Source organism: Perognathus longimembris, chromosome 3, assembly GCF_023159225.1.
Source record: "Perognathus longimembris pacificus isolate PPM17 chromosome 3, ASM2315922v1, whole genome shotgun sequence".
NCBI classification, from domain to species: Eukaryota; Metazoa; Chordata; class Mammalia; order Rodentia; family Heteromyidae; genus Perognathus; species Perognathus longimembris.
In genome coordinates this window covers 67,868,354-67,891,182 of record NC_063163.1, presented here as the reverse complement: position 1 = coordinate 67,891,182, position 22,829 = coordinate 67,868,354, and the positions used below count along the sequence as shown (strand labels likewise).

Genomic DNA, 22,829 nt, shown 5'->3' with positions numbered 1-22,829 from the left:
AGTGCCAGCCTTGAGTGAAAAAGCTTAGGGACAGTGCCAGGCTCAGAGTCCAAACCCCTGGACTGGCACAAAAGAAGAATCGTCATCATCGTGTGCGGCTGTGCTGGGCCCTCGCGGTGTGGGGTGGGGAGGGAGGCCACTGTGGGTGGAGGGCTGTGACTCAGCTCCGAGGCTAGACCAGTCCCCCTGCAGTTTCCTGCAAGCCCAAGGGGGTGTCGGGGGGCCTGTCAGCCCAGCTGGGAGGAGGCCTTTCTGAGAAAGGGGATGGGGTGGATTATCCCCTGTGGCCCACAGCCCTTCCTCTTTCTCACTTTCTGGGGGCCTGCAGGGCCTGCTCTCAAGACACCCTGAGAGCAAGAGGGGAAGGAAAGGGCCAATTTGGGGGCTCCCCCTCTAACAGGCACCACCCCTCAGGCTGTCCTAGGGGCTTCCTGGGTTCTGCGGGGGGGACCTGAGCAGTGTCTTTGGCTCCCCCCATTCCAGGCCAGGAGCCTCCCAAGCCCTGACAGCCACACAAGATTCAGGATCACATGACTCAGAGGGCTGCCAGCTCTCTACCTCCACCCATGCACACACATGCACGCATGCACCCACACACATACACACATGCGTGCGCACACACACGCACCAGGTTCAGCTGCAAGATGGGTAATGATGATCCCAGAGCCTGTGCTGGGGTTCTGGAATGTTCCTCTGCTGGGGGCATGGTGGGTAAGGACGCTACCTGTATGTCAGGAGGACCTGCCTGGCTGGGCAGGAACTGAACTTTTTTTGTTGTTGTTTGTTCTGGTCCTGGGGTTTGAACTCAGGACCTGGATGCTGTCCTTGGGTGTTTTTGCTCAAGGCTGGTGCTCCACCACTTGAGCCACAGCTCTACTTCCAGCTTTCTGGTGGTTCATTGGAGATGAGTGTCTCACGGAGTTTTCTGCTCGAGCTGGCTCAGAGTTGCCGCCTCCTGAGTAGCTGGGATTACAGGCGTGAGTCACAGGTACCGCCTGGGTGTGTGTGGCTCTGATTCTTGGCTGTAGGGAGATCCTGGTATGGGGTTTAGTACCCTTCAGGGTCTGAGACACCCCCAAAAAACAACTCAGCCGCTGTGCACAGAGCCCAGGGGCCTCTGGATTAACAGAGAGTTACCCCATCCACCCCAGCCAGGCAGCTGTCCACACACCCCCATCTCCCAGCACCCAACCCAGAGCCCAGGGGGCTGGAAACGCCCAAGGGGGGGCCGGGGGAAGGGGCCCTGCAGCCAGGCTTTCCAGCCAGGCTGGAAAAACCCCTGTTATTTTGGAGAAATACCAATGTTTGGCAAGAATGAGGGGCTGGGGCTGCCTGGCGGGCACCTCAGGGGCCATCAGGGCCAAAGAGAAGCAGCCTGGGCCTCGTGAGCCATCTGCGCGACCAGATCAGGAAGCGGGGTGCAGGCAGGGCCACGGCTCCAGGCTCGGGGATCCCCAAGAACACGACGAGGTTGGCTTAGCTGCCAGCCTGCAGCCCCCTGCATCAGGCCTCTGCCAGCCCCCTTGCACTTGGTGTGGAATTGAGGAGTGGGTGGGACCTGGCCTGAGCTGCAGAGGGGGTTTCCCTGGCCCCGTACACTGGGCTGCAGGGGGAGGTCACCCTTCCCCCTCCCCCCCAAGAACAGGCATAGGGTGCCCCATCCCACTCCATCCAGTCGCCCCAACCCCTCCCCAGGCCACTCCTCTGTTTCCTTCCTGCTGACCTTTGCCCCAGCAGGAGGCTGCTGTGTGATTTGGGGGGGACCAGGTTAATTGGTCTGCCCCCCAGCCCTGCCTTTTCCATCTCTCCCTGCTTCCTCCCACCACGAGGCTCACAGCAAACTGGAAAGCAGAGGGTGGAAAAACACCCAGCTATTCCCAATGGAGGGAGACTCAGAGCTGGAGAATCCTGTTTTTCTGCTGGGGGGGGGGGGGACATCTGATGTTGGGGACTTTGACCACGAGTTGGGGAAACCTGGTGTTCTGCAATGGAAGAATACAGATTCAAGAAGAAAAACCTGACCCCCTTCCACCCCACTTCCCCCACAGAGAGAACTTACTGTCTTTTTGGAATGGATGGGTTATAGAGAATAAAACTGAGCCAAGTGGGCCAGTAATCCCAGCTACTCTGGAGATAGTGATTGGGAAGGGCATTGTTCAAAGTTACCCTGGACAAAAGTTAGTGACCCCCATCTCAACAGAAAGTCTGGACATGGTGGCTCACATCTGTAATCCCAGCTGTGTAGGAGGCTCAGGTTCGGAACATTAAAGTCCAAGACTAGCCCTAAAAACAAAAACTTAAGATCGTACATAAAACAAAACAAGGGGGCTGGGAATATGGCCTAGCGGTAGAGTGCTTGCCTCGTATATATGAAGCCCTGAGTTCGATTCCTCAGCACCACATATATAGAAAAAGCTGGAAGTGATGCTGTGGCTCAAGTGGCAGGGTGCTAGCCTTGAGCAAAAAGAAGCCAGGGACAGTGCTCTGGCTCCACGTTCAAACCCCAGGACTGGCAAAAAAAAAAAAAAAAAAGGCCAGGCACAGCGCCCATGGCTCACACCTGTCATCCTAGCTATTCAGGAGGCTGAGTCTAAGGACCATGGTTCAAAGCCAGCCCAGCAGGGAAAGTCCTTGAGACTATTTTCTCCAATAAACCACCAGAAAGCTGGAAGTGGTGCTGTGGCTCAAGTGATAGAGCCCTAGCCTTGAGCAAAAAGAGCTGGGGACAGCACCCAGGCCCTGAGTTCAAGCCCCATGACCGACCAAAATAAAGAGATGAGTCGACTCTTGCCCAGCAAGTCTAGAGAAAATGGCCTTTCTGTATTTTCCACATGCTGGACAACCTTTGGAGCTATGTAACCATGTCTTTCTTTTTAAACAGGATTTAAAAAACACAATACAAAAAGCCTCTTCCTGGAGAAACACGTAAAGGTAGGCTGTGTTTTGTCTTCTCTTTGGGCTGTACTCTGGGCTGTCAGGCAAAAGAACAGATGTGTGTGTGTGTGTGTGTGTGTGTGTGTGTGTGTGTGTGTGTGTGTGTGTAGGGGTCCTTTTGGTTTTTGCATTGCAGGGTTTGGAACCTGGGTGTCCAGCATGCAGGCAATTGCTCGCTCCTTCCTTCTGTTGGGTTGGGCTGCTCATCTTTCTTTTCCTTTTTGTGGGACTTGAACTCAGGGCCTGGGCACTGACCCTGAGTTTTTGTACTCAAGGTTGGTCTTCTACTGCTTGAGCCACAGCCCCACTTCTGGCTTTTTGTTGGTTCATTGGAGGTGAGAGTCTCATGGACTTTCCTGCCCAGGCTCGCTTTGAACAGTGAGCCTCAGATCTCAGCCTACTGAGTAGGTGGGATTACAAGCGTGAGCTACTGGCGTCCCGTGGTTACTTGTTTTTCTCTGGTTCCTGCAGGGGTGCAGTGGGGTGAGGGTGGGGGATTTCCCTCTTTCTTCTGTGTTTTAGGTTTCCTGATGGCACAGCTTGCTGCGCATTCTCATTTTCTGGGTCAATTTCTTTCGGAAACATGGCTGTTTAAAACGGGGTTGCCCACCCCATGTACCCCGTGGTGGATTGGAAAGGAAGGAGAGATTGGGGAGCAGCCGTGGGGCTCATGGGTATGAAGAGGAGGTAGGACTGGTTTGAGAGTGAGGAGTGTCATCCCAGATCTCCACTTGCTCACCTCTGCTAACAACACCTGCCATGGAGCCTTCCATGTAATTTAGCTCAGGAACAGAGACTGGGGTTCAGAGGAAGTGGAGTACAGCTCCCTTCACCTTTTGCTTCCTGGGTCCCCTCTGGCCCCCAAGGGCAGTGGATCTCAGGCAGGACCAGGGTAGAGGGGGCAGGGCTAAAAAAGTCAGTCATGGCAGTAGGTCATTTGATGGTGCTGGGGTTTGAACTCAGGACCTCACGCTTGCTAAGCAGGTGCTCTACCCCTTGGGCCATACCTCCTGTGCTTTTTGTTTTACATATTTTTCAAGGTCTAATATATATATACATATATATATTTGATTTTTTCTTTGGGCCATGGTCTTCCTGTTGATATCTCCCAGGTGGCTAGAACTCAAGGTGTGTACCATTCAAGGTGTGCCTGACTTTTTTGTTGAGATAGGGTTTCATTAACTTTTATTGTGGGCTGGCCTGAAACTGGGCTCTGGTGGCTCACACCTGTCATCCCAGCTACTCAGGAGGCTGAGATTTGAGGATCATGGTTCAAAGCCAGCCTGAGCACAAAAGTCTATGATACTCTTTTATCTCCAGTTAACCACTAAATAGCTGGAAGTAGAGCTGTGCCTCAAGTGGTAGAGCACCAGCCCAAAGTCTACATAGGTTTTGTTGGTTTTCTTTGGGGGGGGCAGGAATGTTTCATTAACATTTGCACAATAAGTGTGCTTTATCAATGAGCAGGTTTTTGGTGTGCCCTTAAATTCTGCTTCCAAACTAGGCACTAGTGGTTCAGGCCTGTCATCACGGGTACTCCAGAGGCTGAGATCTGAGGATTGTGGTTCAAAGCCAGCCCAGGCAGAAAAATCCATGACACTTACTTCCAGCGAACCACCAAAAAGCCCAGAAATGAAGTTGTGGTTCAAGTAGTTCAATGCCAGACCAGCAAGTACAAGATCCTGAGTTCAAAGGTCCCTGGGCCATTTAATTCATCAAGCCACCAAGGAAAGCTGCCAGAAGTGGGGATACCAGGTACTGCACCCTGCCAGTCCCCCAGAAGACCTGGCCTTCCTTCAGCTGTCCCATAAGGATTCGTGGGAACCAGTCTCCACCCAGACAGCCTCTCCCTTGTCCTGTGGCTGTGTTTGGACCTTTGCAAGAAAAGGCGTAATGGAAAATGGATGGGATGTCTGCGGGAGCAAAACCACACACACACTGGTTCTCACTGTTAGAAATTCCACGAGATTCCACGAGAGTCATCAGAGGATCGAGAGGAACGCCCAGGGGTGTTGGGGGGGGCGGGGGGAGGTGCTCTTCCCACTGCACCTGCAGCCAGGCAGCGTGGCCTGTGGTCCCCACCTCTCACTGCTGCATACACTGTGGCAGATGCAGAGGGACCCACCTTCTCCAGAAGGTTACACAGGAAGACACCTTAAATTCCATATGGCGCATTGCAGTGCTAATAGTGAATGCGTTCTCTCTGGCCCACCCTCCAGATGAGACTGCAGTCCCCAGGAGGTTGCAGGCCCTCCTCCTCCCTCTTCTCCTCCTCCTCTCCGTCCCCCTTCTCCTCCTCCTCCTAGCTTCTTTCTTAAAAATTTTTGTTGTTGTCAGTCATGGGGCCTGAACTCTGTCTGGGCTTGGGCACTGTCCCTATGCCTCTTTGTGCTCTAGTGCTCTACCACTTGCACCCCAGCGCCACTTCTGGTTTTCTAGTGGTTCATTGGAGATAAGAGTCTCCTACTGGGGCTGGGAATATGGCCTAGTGGCAAGAGTGCTTGCCTCGCATACATGAAGCCCTAGGTTCGATTCTTCAGCACCACATATATAGAAAATGGCCAGAAGTGTGCTGTGGCTCAAGTGGCAGAGTGCTAGCCTTGAGCAAAAAGAAGCCAGGGACAGTGCTCAGGCCCTAAGTCCAAGGCCAAGGACTGGCAAAAAAAAAAAAAAAGAGTCTCTTACTTTCCTGCCTGGGTTGGCTTTGAATTGCGATCCTCAGATCTCATCCTCCTGAGTAGCTGGGGTGACAGACGTGAGCTACCGGCCCCTAGCTTAGCTCCTTTCTTCCTCGAGAGATGGCAATCAGGCTCTGAGCCGGCACGGCTGGGCTGATGCCAAACCAGGATGCAGTCCAGGTGTCTGGATGTTTTCCCTGGCAGCACTGGTGTCTGCATTTGGTGGCCCAGGCCTCTGTGGAGCCGAGGCTGTGACACTGAGGATTTGTGGCCTGCAAAAAGGGGGGCTATGGACACCCACGCTGCTCCAGGCCTCTCCTGTTGCCCCAGTGCAGCCAGAGCACAATGGGGACTCACAGGGAGGCTCGGCCTGGGCTGGATGGTCCCACGGCCCAGCACCCCAGCTCTGGACATTCTCTGTGGGCTTCCTGGGCCCCACAGGGGCGAGCTGCCTCCCCAGCCTCCAGTTCCCTCCATGCCAGGAGTCCCCGGGGCCTGGCAGCCACAAGTGACCCCAATGTGGCTCAGGTTCCCCTCCTCCCAAGGGCACTGCCACCCTCTGGAGGGGGCCTGCGCCCCCACACACACACTTGCGACAGCCCAACATCCTAGTGTCTCACCCTGTGGGATTCATCATGGAGCTCAGAGTTGTAATTTTCTTCTGTTGTTCTTGTTTGTTTTTATTGAGGCCTGAACTCGGGGCCCAGGCACTGTCCCCGAGCTTTCTCACTCAACGCTGGTGCTCTACTACTTGAGCCACGGCACCACTTCTGGCTTTTTTTAGTAGCTTATTGGAAATAGACTTTCCTGCCCAGGCAGGCTTTGGATCGTGATCCTCAGATCTCAGCCTCCTGAGTAGCTAGGATTATGAGTGTGAGCCACCGGAGCCCAGCCAACTGTGCTCTTCTTTTCTTCTCTTTCCTTTTTCGTCAGTCATGGGGCTTGAATTCAAGTCCTGGACACTGTCCCTGAACTCTTTTGCTCAAGCTAGGGCTCTGCCACTTTGAGCTACAGCACTGCTTTAGGTTTTCGGTTGATTAATTGGAGTATCATGGACTTTCCTGACTGGGCTGGCTTTGAACCACAATCCTCAGATCTCAGCCTCGTGAGTAGCTGGGAGGACAGGCGTGAGCCAATTGCCTCTGGCACACGTGTGTGGTTTTCAGTAGCTGGAACATTTCCCAGCCCACGGGGGACCCGCCGGGAGCTGTGGAGAAGCCCTGTGGGGAGTGAGTTTAGCACAGCTCACTGGGGCATGGTTGCTTATGGGATGCTCTGAGGGCATGACCTCTACGTGGGGCTTTCTTTGCAGGATGTATAGGAGTTTGCTCGGGTCCAGGAGCTGAGGTGAGGAGGCCCTGTTCAGCCCTGTCAGCTGTTCCCCCCCCCCAACCCTCCTCTGCTTCTCACCCTTGAGCGCTGAGCTTCCTCACGAGCCTGGCGCCACCCCCTCGCCCTGGCTCAGGGCCAGGGTGACAACATTTCCTCAGTGCCGGGAAGCTGGGGGACAGGAGCAGCACGGGACACGGTGCACGGGGCCTTTGCATCCTGGCCTGGCCTCCTCCCTGAGCTTACAAACCCTCACATGACCGCCAGCCCCCCTCACGCTGCCCCCGCTGTGGCGGGGAGACAGAACACAGCTTTCTCTCCGGCCACGGTCACCTTGGTGACCAGCCCCGCCACGCTGCTGTCACCCTGTGTCATCTGGGCTGCCTGGCAGGGGAACAAGCCCGAGCATTCTCCGGGCTTGGAGCCCCAGGCCCTGGAGAGATCCTGGCCCTCAGCTCTGTGTGCCTCTTGTCCCTTTTCTTCCTAATTATAGCCTCCCAGGACAGATTTAGCCCCACGAACAAGGGCATGGGGGGTGACTGCGAGTCACACGGTCCCTCACATCACCCCAAGCCCCCACAGTTGGGGCTGACGTGGTCACAGACTCATACCCCCACCCCGGGCATCATGTGGCTGCCTCCCCCCTCTCCCATCCCACCCTGCCACCAGAACCCTGCCACTGCAGGCAAGGGGATCCCCATCCCTGTCTCTGAGGGGGGACTGTATTGGAGCCCCTGGACCCTGGAGGATTTGGGGGAGCAGGGACATGAGTCCGGCTGATGCCCTTTGTGGGGTGTCCTGGGCCCCTGAAAGGGTTCAGCAGCATCCCTGGCCTCTGCCCACCTGGCCCAGGAGCCCCCCCCCCCCGCTGTGTCAGCCACCTGTGTAACCCCCACGGTGGGGGCTCCGGCCCTGGGCGCCTCTGCAGAATGGTGGGCAGTGTGCACATGGCCCCAATAATGGGGGGGGGCAGTCCGGGAGCCTCTGTGGGACGGGGGGCATGCGCATGTCTCCCAAGGAGTGACTGCCAGTCAGCAAAACCCCACCCCACGGCACCCCTGTTGGGCACACTGCACAACAAAGCTGGCCTCTTCCCTCCCTCCTCTCTTCCTTCTCCCTCCCTTCCTTGCTCTGGTTTTGTTTGGTTTTGGACCTTCCTCTGTCAACACAGCCGGCTCCTTTTGTATCTGAACATAGTGAACATAGTGTGCTGGCTGGCTAATGCCTCCATGTCTGGTGGGGTGGGGGGGGGGGAAGGGAGGGAGGGAGGGAGAGAGAGAGCAGGTCAGCCCCACCCTGCAGAATCCAGCTGGAGATTTTTGTTGTTTGGATGTTAGGGTATTTGGGATCTTTATATTTTTCCCCTTAGGGTTTTTGTTTTGGTTTTGTCATTCATGGGGCTTGAACTCCAGGCCTGAGCTCTTCAGCTCAAAGCTAGCGCTCTATCACGTTGAGCCACAGTGCTACTTCTGGTTTTATGGTGGTTCATTGGAGATAAGAGTCTCACAGACTTTCCTGTCCAGGCTGGCCAGGTTGAGCCACAATTCAGAGCTCAGCCTCCTGAATAGCTGGGGTGACAGGCGTGAGCCACCGGAGCCGAGCTGGCTGAGGCAGAGGAAGAAGACAGTGGGAAGGTGCTGGGCCGTGGCAGGGGGACCCCGTGTGGCCAGTGGGACTTTCTGACAGTGTGTCCGTGTGTCCGGGCTGAGCTGGCCAGCAGCAGGGCAGGCACTGCCCAGCACAGCTGCTCGGAAGACACTGGGTCTGAGCAGTGATGCGTTCAGTCTACACACACGCACTCTTGCACATGCATGCACACATGTGCACACGCACATGTACACACACATACCCTGGCCATTCAATCTACACACACACACACACACACACACACACACACACACACCGGCCATCTGAGCTCCATGCCACTGGGCAATGAGGACAAGAATGCAGGTTGAGGGTGAGCTCTGGCATTCATGCCACACTCCCCTTGGGAGGGAAGTGGCGCAGCTCACACAGGGCACACTCAGCGACATCTGACCCCCAGCAGCAGGGGCAGGAGGCCAGCAAGGCTGCCCATTCTCCTTTCAGGCCTTGTGTATCAGCTATCAGCACTGGATAACAAACTGCCTCAAACCAGCCACTTAAGACAATGCTGGAGGGCTGGGAATATGGCCTACTGGCGAGAGTGCTCACCTCATATACATGAAGCCCTGGGTTCGATTCCTCAGCACCACATATATAGAAAATGGCAAGGAGTGGTGCTGTGGCTCAGGTGGCAGAGCGCTAGCCTTGAGCAAAAAGAAGCCAGGGACAGTGCTCAGGCCCTGAGTTCAATACCCAGGACTGGCAACAAAAACAAAAAACAATGTTGGAGCTTTTGTTATCTCTCAGTTCTGGAGGTCTGGAGTCAGGGCAAGGTAAGCAGGGCTCCTCCCCTGGAAGAGGGGGTGTCTTACTCAGCTGTAGTGGAACTATGGACCAGGCAGCTGTGTTGCTTAGAGCTAGAAGTCATCTTCTAAGCTATCCAGAGGGGTGTAGACCTGGCCTTCCAGCTTAGCAATTGTACATAAAGCCTTGTGTTCAAATCCCAATATTGCCCTCCCCAAAACAGCAGGGGAGCACTGGCCCTTTTACAAGATGACCTGATTAGGTAAGGCCACCACCTGTGCCCTCTCCCTTTCTTAAAGTCAGCCCTGCCTCCTGGCCTGCTTTCCCAGCACCTCCACTTTGTGAAGGATCCATGCCTGAAATGGAAAGGTCACCCAAGGTAATGGGGGGCATGAACAACCCATTGTGTTGACCTTGGTGCAGGGGTGGTCTGGAGGTCCCTGTGGGGCAGCTGCTGCAGACACTGGGATGCCATGGCCTGCCGGGCCCAGGACACCCAACAGACAAGAATCCAAGTTGGGGGGGGGGGGGTGTTTTTGCCAGTCCTGGGGCTTGAACTCAGGGCCCAGGCACTGTCATTGAGCTTCCTTTTGCTCAAGGCCAGCACTCTACCACTTGAGCCACAGCACTGCTTCCGGCTTTTTCTATATATGTGGTGCTGAGGAATCGAACCCAGGGTTTCATGTATATGAGGCAAGCACTCTTGCCACTAGGACACATTCTCAGCCCAAGAATCTAGTTTTCAGTGGCTCAGTGCACACTCACGCTGATGGGGACCCCCTGCCCTAAGCCACCCCTTCCTGAAGGGGGCTCCCTGCCCTAAGCCACCCCTCCAGACAGGGACCCCTTGCTCTAAGCCACCCCTCCCCTGTCAACAAGCCACCGTGTAGGCCACCAGCCCCCCTGTACAGGCCAATGGGCAGGCTTTGCCCAGGGCAGCTGGCCACATAGTCCCTGGTACAGAAGGCAGCACCGCTCCCCAGGGGTACACCCAGGCCAAGCCCTCGCCGCTGGGACCTCAGGATGACCCCTTCCTCCTGAGCTTGCCAGGGGATCCCCCTTCCCCCTCCCCTCCCCCCCTTCCCCCCAGCCCTGCATTCCTCACATTCCTGTCCTTCCACCAGGCTCCCTGCTGATTCTCAGAAAGCCCGGGTTCTTTCCCGGCTGGCCGCCAGCCTGCCCTGGGCGGGGCCTCCCCAACCACGCCAGCTATGCCTGGAATTCAGGGGGACCCCGGGCCTGGCCTGTGCCTCAGTCACCTCCTGAATTCACCCACAGCATCTCTGGGGGGGGGGGCGCAGCGGCAACACGAATCACACCCCAGGCTGGGGGCTCCCCGTCCAGCCCCAGGAAAGACCGGAGCCTGGGTGGGGGCCCCAGCCTCAGAGCCCCCCAGGGCTGCTGTCTGCTCTTGGCCTCGTGCCGCTCTGTGCTGCGGTGCCCAGCCCCGCAGTCTCCCAGCTGCTGTTCCCGCTCCAGGCTGATGTCCCTCCATGTCCCGGCTACAAAGGAGGCTGGGATCTGGAGATTGTGGTTCAAAGCCAGCCCCAGCAGGGAAGGCCATGAGACTCTTATCTCTAATTAATCAGCAAAAAGCTGCAAGTGGAGGTGTGGTTCAAGTGGTAGAAGACTAGCCTTGAACAAGATAAGCTAATGGACAGCGCCCAGGCCCTGAGTTCAAGTCCCAGGACTAGCACAAAAACAACAAAAAGGCAGGGTCAGCTACCTTCAAATGCCAGCCAGGCTTCACCTCGCCCAGCCCCTGTGTGACCCCATCCACGACCCACTCCCACCAGTGCACCCCTCATCCAGCTCGCCTGGCAGGAGCTGCGGGAAAATCTGCTGGAGCTCTTTGGGGAAAATGTCCCTGGGCTGGGATGTAGCTCAGTGGCAAAGCACTTGCCTAGCAAGTGCAATGTCCTGGGTTCAATTCCCAGTACACACTAAGAAAAGACAAAAAAAAAAACAGTTAAAAAGAAATCCCTCTAGGTATGGTATGGCCTATCTGTCCAGCTACTCAGGAGGCAGCAATTTGGAAGATCACAATGGAAAGGTCCTAGAAGTTCCATCTTCAATACACCAACAAAAAGCCAGGCTGGAGGCGTGGCTCAAATGGTAGAGCACCAGCTGTGTGATCAAGAAAGCCAAGTGCTAGGCTCAAGACTTGAGCTCAAGACTTAATAAAATAGTGAAGGGAGTGGAGGGAGAGAAGGAAGGAAGGAAGGAAGGAAGGAAGGAAGGAAGGAAGGAAGGAAGGAAGGAAGGACTTATGGCAGCCTAACACATACAGGTTTCTTGCTCACCTGGTGTGTGTCTAGTGTGTGTGTGTGGCCCTGCGGCTGCCCTCAGGTATCTGGGGAATGCTCAGAGTCTCTTCAAACATGGGTCATTGTACCCGGCCTTCCTGGGATGACCCCGTACACACAAATGGAATCTGGCCAAGGATGGCCATGTGAACCCCACAGGAGGTCAGGATTACAAAGCTTGTATTTCTTTATCCAACACAAGCCCAGGATTGCTTTCATCTTTTTTGTCAGTTGTGGGGCTTGAACTTCAGACCTGGGCTGGTGCTCTACCACTTCAGCCACAGCTCTACTTCCAGTTTTTTGGTGGGTAATTGAGCATGAGAGTCCCATGACATTTCCTGCCTCCGCTGGGCTCAAACTTCCATCCTGAGATCTCACCCTAGACTATAGATGTGAACCACTGGCACCCAGATCTGCTTTTTGTCTATTTTTTTAAATCCTTGGGTGCCAGTGGCTCAGGTCTATAATATAATTCTAACTGCTAAGAGGCTAGTTCTGATGATCTCAATTCAAAGCCAGCCTGGGCAGGAAAGTCCAATAGACTGCTATAGTAGCTAGGATTACAGGTGTGAGCTGCGGCACCCAGCTCCGCTGCTTCTTTTCAACCCTTCCTTCCTAAGTTGCTGATAAATTATTCATCCAATATTTTCATCTCTTCAAATGTAAACAATACCATTAACATCTCCATCAACTCCAGCCTGTGGAACCCTTGAGGTTCAGTATGTATTGCCCATTGTCTTTGCTGCTGATGTTCATTCCTGCGGTCTGGTCACCTTGTCTGCCTGGTGATTTGTGACTCTGGGCTAGATGCAGATTTATATACAGAAGTAATTTGAAGCCTTGAATGAATACAGGTTGCCTCCATAGAAATATTTATTTCTGTCACGCATCTTGGGTTGCTAACAATCTGAGACCACCTCAATCCAGTACAGGGGTCGAAAATGTGCCCATAGCACACACCTGTAAACCTAGCTAGTCAGGAGGCTGAGATCTGAGAAATGTCGGTTCAAAGCCAGCCAGAGCAGGAAAATCTGTGTGACTCTTACAGTTCTTATCCAATTAGCCAACAAAAAGGCAAAAGTGGAGCTGTGGCTCAAGTGGTAGAGTGCCAACCTTGAGTGAAAAAGCTCAGGGACAGCGCCTAGGCCCTGAGTTCAAGCTCCAGTATTAGTGCCAAAAAAAGAAAGAAAGGAAGGAAGGAAGGAAGGAAGGAAGAAGAGATAATTCAAAATTGAGCTGCAGTTGCTGTAAGAGCCTGTGTACTTCCCTTTTGCTGTTGTTCTCAATTTGGTTGAAGGCTGTGGACTTTGGGGTGCCTGGGTTGTCCCTGCACTGTGGCTGGGGTGGGGGGTGTGGGGGAGGCCCGGCTCTGCCCACTGCCATGCAGAGAACAACCAAACCATGGCCTCAGTTTCCCTAGTGGCTAAGTTCCTTCAGGGTTTGTAAGCATCTGGACTGGACAGCTGGGAGACCTGGTGCCCAGATGGGTGCCTGCTGTCACCACTATCATCCTGCCCTTGTTCCCGCCTGGGCTGCTGGCCATCCAACCACCCACAAATGCGCTGGAAGTCTGCATCTGCTTCAAAATAAAGTGCAGCCGAGCTTGGCAGCTCACACCTGCAATTCCAGCTGCTTAGGAGGCAGAGATAGGAAGATCACACTTTGAGGCCAGTGAGGGGAAGTACAGGAGCAGAGAGTTAGTGAGGCTCCCATTTCAACCAGTCAGCTGGGCATGGTGGAGCATAACTTTAATCCAGTTGTGCAGAAGGCACAGGCAGGATGATCTGAGTCCAAGGCCAGCCCCAGACAAAAACACAGACTCTAACAATAACTGAAGGCCAGGCACTAGTGGCTCACACCTGTAATGCTAGCTAGCTACTCAGGAGGCTGAGATATAAGGATCACAGTTCAAGGAAGGCCAGGGCAGGAAAGTCCATGAGACTCTTATCTCCAATGAGCCACCAGAAAACTAGAAGCAGTGCTGTGGCTCAAAGTGGTAGAGTGCTAGCCTTAAGCTGAAGAGCTCAGAGACAGCGCCCAAGGCCTGAGTTCAAGCCCCAGGACTGGTGGTTAAAAAAAAAAACAACAAAAAGCACAGTGTGTTTGGAACCTGGGGGGGGGGGGGGAGTTTAATTTACAAAGTTATACACATGCCTGCCCTAGCAACTGAAACTAGAAACCTACCTTCTCACAAAAGTCTATACCTGAGTATTTACTCGAACTTCATTGACAATCACCAAAAACTAGAGGCAACCCAGATGTCCCTCTAGTAGTGAGTGGGTCTACAAATAATGATTTGATCCTCAGGTAGAATATTACTCAGCCATGAAAAAGAACAAGTCAGTGTTTATTGCAACAGGAATAAGTGAATTAAGTGACCATAGCATTGTGCTTGCTGGAAGAAGGCAGAGAATGGATGCTTGTGACTCTGTGCAAAAGCACAGGGACAGAGAACAGATTGGTTGTTCCTGGGGTGCTGCCTGCACAAAGAAGAAAGGGGCATTTAGTAGGATGTGTTTCCTATGCTGGGGGAGGAGGTTACACAGCCATGTGCATTTGCAAATCCTCAACCACTGTGAGCCACAAAGGTGATTTTCACTGCATGAAAATAACCGAATCCATTTCATTAAAGGAAATCATAATATTCACTGCCTTTTTTTTTTCCATCCTGGGTTTGAACCTTCAGGGCCTGAGAACTGTCCCCAAGCTTCTTTTTGCTCAAAGCTAGTGCTCTATCACTTGAGCTACTGCTCTTTCTGGCTTTTTTTTTTTTTTTGTAGTTTATTGGAGATAAGAATCTCCTGGACATTGTTGCCCAAGCTGGCTTTGAACCACAGTCCTCAGGTCTCGCCTTGTGAATAGCTAGGATTATAGGTGTGTGCCACCAGCACCTGGCTATCGTTACCTTTTTTTTTTTTTTTCCTGTCTAGAACCTGAGGCCCAGGCATTCTCCCTAAGCTCTTTTGCTCAGGGCTAGCACTCTACCACTTTTAGCCACAACACCACTTCCAGATTTCTGGTGGTTAACTGGAGAAAAGAGTCTCACAAACTTTCCTGCCCAGGCTGGCTTGGAACCGGGATCCTCAGATCTCAGCCTCCAGAGTAGCTAGGATGACTAGGCGTGAGCCACCAACGCTTGGCTCCTTCTTTTTTCATTACTTGTAACTTTGTTCTTGCTGGTAGTATTGGAATTTGAACCCAGGGCTCGTTCTCTCATTCAGCTTGCTTGCTTACGGCTGATGTTGTACCATCTGAGGCACACCTCCAGTCTGTCTTTTTTGCTGGTCAATTTGAGAAAAGCCTCAGGGATTTTTCTGCCCATGTTGACTTCAAACTGTGATCCTCTGGATCTCAGCCTCCTGAGTAGCTGGGAATACAGGTGTGAAGCCTGGCTTCCCACCACATTCTCACTTACCGTTTCTAATGGTTGCAAAACATCTCACTGGAAGAGCATTCTTTTGAATTAGCTGCCCTCTTGTTTCACAATGTGTGGTTTTGCTCGGACTTCTCGCTATTATAAATAACATCTAGGTCAGCACCTTCTATCTATAGCTTTTTATTTCTTGTAATTTTGCTCTCCTGGGGTCCAGGCCTGGAGTAAGGCATTAGAACACCGTTTGTCACTTCCAATGGCCAGATGCTCTGCTCTCTTCATGCTGGGCCACCCATCCATCCAGCTTGCTATGCGAAATCCCAGCCCACCACCTTTTCTCTTACTGGTGTGTGTGTGTGTGTGCGCGCGTGCATGCGTGCATGCATGTGTGCGAACGCTTGGCCTGGAATGCTGTCCCTGGACTTTTTCTCTCAAGACTGGGCACTCTACTATGTGAGCCACAGTGCCACTTCTGGCTTTTTGCTGGTTAAGATTTTTTTTTTTTTTTTGCCAGTCCTGGGGCTTGGACTCAGGGCCTGAGCACTGTCCCTGGCTTCTTTTTGCTCGAGGCTAACACTCTGCCACTTGAGCCACAGCGCCACTTCTGGCCATTTTCTATATATGTGGTGCTGAGGAATGGAACCCAGGGCTTCATGTACATGAAGCAAGCACTCTTGCCACTAGGCCATATTCCCAGCCTTTTTTGCTGGTTAAGTGGAGAGTCTCACCGACTTTCCAGGCCAGGGCTGGCTTCGAACTGTGATCCTCAGATCTCATCCTAAGTAGCTAGGATTCCAGGCGTGAGCCACCGGTGCCAGGCAGCTTTTAGTTTTTGTTGGTGGTGATGGTGGTAGTTTTTTGAGCTGGGGATGGAACTCAGAGCCTCTGTTCTACCAGCCAACCCACGCCCCCACCGTGCAAACCCCACCCTGCTTGTAAACCACGCCCCTCGTGCTTAAGCCACGCCCTTGCCACGAAAGTCCTTATATCATAAGCCATGCCCCACGCCAGAAGCCACGCCTCTGCAGGTAAGCCACACCCCTTTGTTTAAGTCATAAGCCAATCACGTAATTCTTACAGCGCAAGCCGTGCCCCGCCACACTGAAGCCCCGCCCGCTGCACTTCAGCCCCGCCTTTGCCCACTAGGCCCCGCCCACAGGCCTGGGTGATGGGTCCCGGACCCCGTGGGTCCAGTGCTGGTGACCCCTGCGCTCTGGGTCGGGGTGATGACCAGGTGGGGCAGTGCCCTTGCTGTGACCTTGCAGACCCTATGTCCCGTTCCCGGAGCAGCAGGGGAAGCGGGGCGCGCGTGATACGCGCCCCCCCCCCCCGCCCCCGTCTCACTCGGCTGGCAGTGGCCACTGCCGGTTATTTTTAGAGCCCGCCCCGCCGGGCGCGGGGCCTGCCAGGCCTGTCGGGGCGGCTGCCCGGGTCACGGCCTGCCCAGCCCCGGGCCTTCCTCCACCAGGCCGCACCCCTCCCCGCGTGGCCGTCCCGCCTCCAGGTCCTCCCGGCTGGGTGGGCTGAGTCAGGGCCGTCGGTGACACCCGTGACCCCGGGACGGCAGCAGGTGTCGACACTGCTGCCTGGAGCGTGAGTCACACGGTGCCCTGAACACGCGCACGTGCCAGACACACTCGTGTGCATCGAGCCAGGCTGGCCCGCATGCGCATGCGTGATACACACGCCGCCCCTTGCGGAGGTTCATACGCACACAGGCACAGATCCGCGTGTGTGTGTTTGCACCTGCATTCCTGGGGCTTGAACGCTGTTCCTGAGTTTCTCCACTCAAGACTGAGCCTCCACCTTGAGCCGCACACCACTCCTGGCCTTCCTCCTAGTTAACCAGCTACTAGAGTCTCGAGACTTTCCTGCCTGTGCTGGCTTTGAACTGCCATCTGTGGCTCTCAGCCTCCAGGGCGCTGGGATTAGAGGCTGAGCCGCCACTGACCATTGTGGGTTTTTGTTTTTTTTTTTGGGGGGGGGGTGGTGTTAGCACTTTAGATCCCTGGCAGCAGTGATCCAGTTGTAACAAAGAAGACTGAGAAACTCCTTGTGCTCTTCCCTGTGTGTGTGTGTGGGGGGGAGGTCCTCTCCCTGCAGGGGCACTGCTGTGGGGGTCTCTGCACCCCACCAGGCCTAACATCCCAGTGGGTAGTGCACATCTCCCTCTCCCCATCATGCCAGTGCTGGTCTTGTGCTCACCTCTGCCAACCACGGACTGGCCCGTGCTGTGTCCCTGTCACCCCTCTGTGTGACGCCTGGAATCCCACTGGAGCGATCAGGACCGGCCAGCACTCCACACACATCATCCCAGGGAGATTTGTACATTCCAGTTTATGACTAAGTAGGAATTTCTTGAAAATCTGAAATCTGCCTTTACATGTCTACCTAACTCTACTGACTGCAACACAGACAGAGTGCTGCTTAATTACCTGGCAGAGTGTCTGCTGGCTGGAACTGGGGGCATCCCAGGACATCTGCACATGCTTCCTAGACATGACACACACAGACACCCAACACCAACCCCCACATGCTAAATGGGGGGAGGGTGAGTGTCTCAGCCTGAATAGTGCTGGGTTGGGTGTGCGTTCACCTCTGAGGAGACGCCTGGCTTGGATCCTGCAGGGTGGGAACATGTTCCTGCCCCTCTCCCACTCCATGCCCACGCTGAGCTCTCCAGCTGCGCCAGCCACACATCCCAGACACAGCTCAGAGCCCCTGGGATGCAGGGTCGCCCTGTTGAGATGCCCAAATTGAAATTAGATGAAAGAAATCAAGCCCCAGAAAAGAGCCAAGTGCTACTGGCTCACATACCTGTCATCCTAGCTGCTCCAGAGGCTGAGATCTGAGGATCGTGGTTCAAAACCAGCCAGGACTCTGTGAGACTCTCCAATGAAGCAGCAGAAAACCAGAAATGGAGCTATGGCTCAAAGTGGTAAAGCGCTCTCCTTGAGCTGAAGAGCTCAGACAGTGTCCAGGCCCACAGTTCAAACTCTACGACTAATTTAAAAAAAAAAAAAAGATTTGAAAAACTGAACCAGAAAAATAAAAATTAACATTGCCCTTCTGTTCCTGATGAGGAGGTAAATGGAAGAGTTAAAATAAAACCCTCCACATGCATTTCCTGTCCGGGCAGTAATTATCCCCTCCCTGCTGCCCGTCCACTCCACAGGAGTGTTCATGGCACCTTTGCTCAGGTAGACTCCAACTAGAATGGGCTCAGAAGCCCTTCGGCAGGTACGGGTGCCTGAACTAACTCTGGCTCATCTATATCATGGAATACTACTCAGCAATGAAAAGAAACACAATACTGATTCATGTGAGTGGGAGGAAACCACTTCCCAAAGGTTGCACACCCTATGCCTCAAAATGGAGCCTTTGCTGCTGGCATTCACGGAGGTGACACTGAAGCAGGGCCAGCCCTGCGGTGCAGGGGCCGGGCTTCTTGTAAGAGGAATGCTGGCTGGTTGCCGCTCAGCGCTGAGCACTTGCCTAGCGTGCGCTTGGGCCGGATCCTCACAATCCAAAGTTACATTGCTGAGGTTTCCAGTTGGTCCTCGGTGGGCATTGGTTATGGCAGCCCCAGGACACAGAGCCCCCACTGTGCATGGGCCCCTCCCATCCCCAGTGACTGCTGAGTCTTGGGGTCCTGTAGTTTCTGATTCCAGTGCTCCCTACTGCCTCTTGCCCAGCCCCGCAGGAAATGAGAGGGAGGGGTTGTCACCTCAACCTTGTGGGGGGGGGGGACGGGCAGCCGGTGGTAGAAACCAAGGTCACAGCACTTGGCTGCCTGCTGGGATGGCCGACCAAGCATGGCCCCCTCAGGTCTGAGCGCTCCCTTCCCAGTGTGGACCTCCTGGGCACCTGGATGCATGGAGATCTTAGATGAATTTTCAGCCTATGTCTGGCTCACATGGTGAACAGTTGATGCTCTGGGCAGGTTGTCTGAGGGGAGGAGGGATGGAGTGGGAAGACTGATAGACAGACATAAAGGTGAGTGGATGGATGAACAGACAGAAGGATGGATGGATGGATGGATGGATGGATGGACGGGTGGATGGATGGGGGGATGGATGGGTGGGTGGGTAGATGGATGAGTGGGTGGGTGGGTGGGTGGATAGGTGAATGAATACACAAATGAATAAAAGGGTGAATGAATGAGTGCCACCCTCAGAACAGAGGACATGCGCAGGCTTTCCGGTGACCCGCCCCCATCCTCAGGCAGCAACTGTCCCCAGAGGTGGCCTGGTCCCCAGGGACCCCTGGGTCATGTCTGGGGACAGGAGTGGCTGGCATGGCTGGGCAGCTCCTGGCATGGGGTGGTGGAGAGTAGGTACACTGCTCAGCCCCCTGTGGGGCCTGGGACACCCACAGAGAACAACCCTGCCCTGAGTCCCCAGGCCTTCTGAGCCACTGTCCCTGGTCAGCGGGTGCTGACCCCCGACTATCACAGGTGGGGCGTGTGGGTCTGCAGAGTGGGCTGTGGGGCAGTGAGGGTCCCCAGCTGGCTCACGTCTGTGTGCCCTCCACAGCTTCCTGGACGTCGGGGCCCACACTGATGGCAGAACAATGTCAGCCACTAACAACGTAGCGCAGGCCCGGAAGCTGGTGGAACAACTCCGCATTGAGGCCGGCATGGAGCGCATCAAGGTGAGCCAGGTGTGGGGAGCAGCTACCAGGGCCCTAGGCAGCCGGGGCTCCCGTGCTCCTTCCCAGTGGGGCCTGGGCCTCCCCTCAACCTCCCGGAGCCCCCACACTCAGCAGAGGGGGCAGAGGAGCCAGAGCCGGAGCTGAGCCCACCCTCCTTTGTTTTCCTCTCTCTTTTTCTTTTTCCCTCCCTCCCTTCCTCTCTTCCTCCCTCCCTCTCTCTCTCTCTCTTTCTCTCTCTCTCTGCCTTTATTGACTTATTTAGACTGTACTGAAGCTTGAACGTAGGATGTCATGTTTGCTAGGCAGGCATTCTGCCATGGAAGCCATGCCCTAACACGAGTCACGCCCCAAGTTCTAAGCCACACGTGTGTGTGTGTGTGTGTGTGTGTGTGTGTGTGTGTATGTGTGCGTTGGTCCTAGGACAACTTGAACTCAGGGCCCAGCTTTTTCACTCAAGGCTGGCACTCTACCACTTGAGCCACAGCGTCATGTCCAGCTTTTTGGTGGTTCATTGGAGATAAGAGTCTACGGACTTTTCCTGCCTGGCCTGGCTTTGAACCTCGATCCTCAGAGCTCAGCCTCCTGAGTAGCTAGGATGACAAGCGTCCTGCTTAGGCTGGGTATTTTGCAGTTTTGCTTCCTGCCCTCCCGAGTGCCCGGACGTCGATCATCCTGGTTGTAACGTCCTGTCAGAGCTGGGAGGACGGGTGTGTATCACCTCACCCAGCTTCTCCCCTGAGATGGCGCCCTGCTGCCCACTGGCCTTGGCAGAGCTGGGCCCTCCGTGGACATCCGGAGCTCAGCTTCCTCCCCAGCTCTCAGGAAAGGAAGTCATGACTTCTGCAGTTTCCACTTCTGCATACAGTGGTGCCTGACTGTGTGAGTGTGTGTGTGTGCACGTGCGCGTTGAAAGGTTTAAGAGTTGGCTCCCATGGGTATGCGGCCAGCAAATCTGAAATTTGCCAGCCAGGCCGGCAGGCTGGCATCCCAGGGAAGAGTTGATGGTTTTGCCTGGAGACAAAATTCGACTCTGGGGTGGGTGGGGGAGGGGAGGGTGTCTCAGGAGCTTCCTTCAACTGGCTGACGAGGCCCACCCACACCAGAGGGCCAAACTCAGAGTTTGTGGATTTGGGTGACAATCACCTCTGAAAATCACCTTCCCAGGGCTGCTAATGTGGCTCAAGTGGCAGAGTGCTAGCCTTGAGCAAAAGAAGCCAGGAACAGTGCTCAGGCCCTGAGTTCAAGCTCCAGGATTGGCAAAAGAAAAAAAAAAAAAGCAACATTTAAAGAAGAGGGAAAAAAATCCTGCCCACAGCCCAGCCAAGTGGAGATAGGACAGGGATCCTTGGGCACTCCCAGCTAGAAGCACAGACAGACAGACAGACACACGCACACCTGCTGGGTGGGAGAAGGAGTGAGAAAGAGGATTGTTCTCAGCTGTGGGTCCTTGTGGGAGGGTGGACCTATAGCGGGGCAGGGCGCGGAGCCTCCCACGGGGTTGCCTGGTTCCTGCAGTGCCGCAGACCTGAGCAGGGAGCTCAAAGCATTCCTGGGGCTGAAGACCGCAGGGCCTGGTTGAAGTGGTTTCCCTCCACGGTGCCAGCAGGGCCAGAGACCCGGCCTCGGCTCCTCGACGCCTTTGAAGTTGAAGAGCCCCGGGGCTTTGAGTGTCTGCGGTGAGGACTCTGGGCTCCACCCTGGGTCCTGTGGCTGGAGGCAACTCCATGTGTTGGGAGTCGGGGGCACCCCCCTGGGCTTGGCAGAGTGAAGCAATAGGGGCCCAGGTTCTTGGGGCCCAGGGAGGGGACTTGGTTGATGTTTTGTTGGTCTTGGGGCTTGAACTCAGGGCCTGGGTGCCATCCCTGGGCTCAAGGCTTTTGCTCAAGGCTGGCACTCTACTACTTGAGCCACAGCTCCACTTCTGGCTATTTTGTTGGTTAACTGCAGACTGTAGTCTGTCTGTCTCTGGTGAGGCTTGAACCCCATGGGCTCTTTTGCTCAAGGCTAGTGCTCTACCACTTGAGACACAGCTCTATTTCCAGATTTTTGGTGGTTCACTGGAGTTAAGTCTCAGGGACTTTCCTGCTTGGGCTGACTTTGAACCTTGAGCCTCAGATCTCAGTCTCCTGAGTGGCTAGGATTAACCTCGAGGGGCCCTGCTCCTGAGCAGTGCCCGTCTCCTGATCCCCGTGGCGGGCGTCTCCTGCCAGTGGAGCCACACCAGGGTCAGGGAGTCAGAGCCCTGTCCTCTTCCTCGCTGAGTAATAGTCCCCTGTGCAGTGGGCCGTTTCTACTCTGTGGACTGCAGTGGACACGCATGGGCCGGCCCCTTCTGAGCCCTGCTCCCCGTCCACACACACAGGTATCCAAGGCCTCCTCCGAGCTGATGAGCTACTGCGAGCAGCATGCCAGGAGCGACCCCTTGCTGGTGGGCGTCCCCGCGTCCGAGAACCCCTTCAAGGACAAGAAGCCCTGCACCATCCTCTAGCTTCCTTTGTGCACTCGCCTCTCTCTCCTCCTCCTTCTCTCCCTTTTTTTGTTTTAGGTCCAAGACTGGGGCTTGAACTCAGTACCTGACACTTTTGCTCACTGGCTGGCGCTCAACCATCTGAGCCACGCCTCCAGCCCCCCATCTTTCAATTCTTAATTCTAGAAAAACCATCTAAGTCCGCAAAACACTGAGTTCCACAAGTCCCCCGAGTCTGTCCTCTGGGGAAGCGGGGCTCTCTCATCCAGCACCCCAATTCCTCACTGCCTCCCGGAGCCCGCCACCACGGCCTGGCCATCCAGTTCTGAGCCCGCTGACGGGAGCGGCCCAGGTGCGTGTGCACCTCTCAATTCCTGCTTGATAATCGACTCAGCCAAGAGGGAGGATAGGAGGCTCTCGGCCTCGGCAGCTCTCCGGAAATCACATATTTGGGAAAACTCTACATCGGGTGCTGGGATTTGTGTGTGTGTGTGTGTGTGTGTGTGTGTGTGTGTGTGTGTGTGTGTGTGTGCCAATACTGGGGCTTGAACTCAGGGCCTCACACTCTCACTTGGCTTTCTATTTTCCACTCAAGGCTGGCGCTCTGCCCCTTAAGCCATAGCTCCACTTCTGGCTTCTTGCTGGTTCGGCTTTCCTGCCTGGGCTGGTTTTGAACCACAGTCTTCAATCTCAGCCTCCCG

The 22,829-nt window shown here is 54.8% G+C and overlaps 1 protein-coding gene across 1 annotated transcript in view; it reads left to right on the top strand.

Moving 5' to 3' along the window:
• Positions 1 to 22,355, top strand: part of Gng7 (G protein subunit gamma 7) — an 82,062-nt gene extending 59,707 nt beyond the window's left edge. Inside the window, exons 3-5 of the mRNA XM_048342072.1 lie at positions 2,882 to 2,931; positions 19,544 to 19,661; positions 22,024 to 22,355. Coding sequence (XP_048198029.1) covers positions 19,581 to 19,661; positions 22,024 to 22,149 — 207 coding nt within the window. The 5' untranslated portion in view covers positions 2,882 to 2,931; positions 19,544 to 19,580 and the 3' untranslated portion in view covers positions 22,150 to 22,355. The remainder of the gene's footprint in view (positions 1 to 2,881; positions 2,932 to 19,543; positions 19,662 to 22,023) is intronic.
• The last annotated feature ends 474 nt before the right edge of the window (positions 22,356 to 22,829 follow it).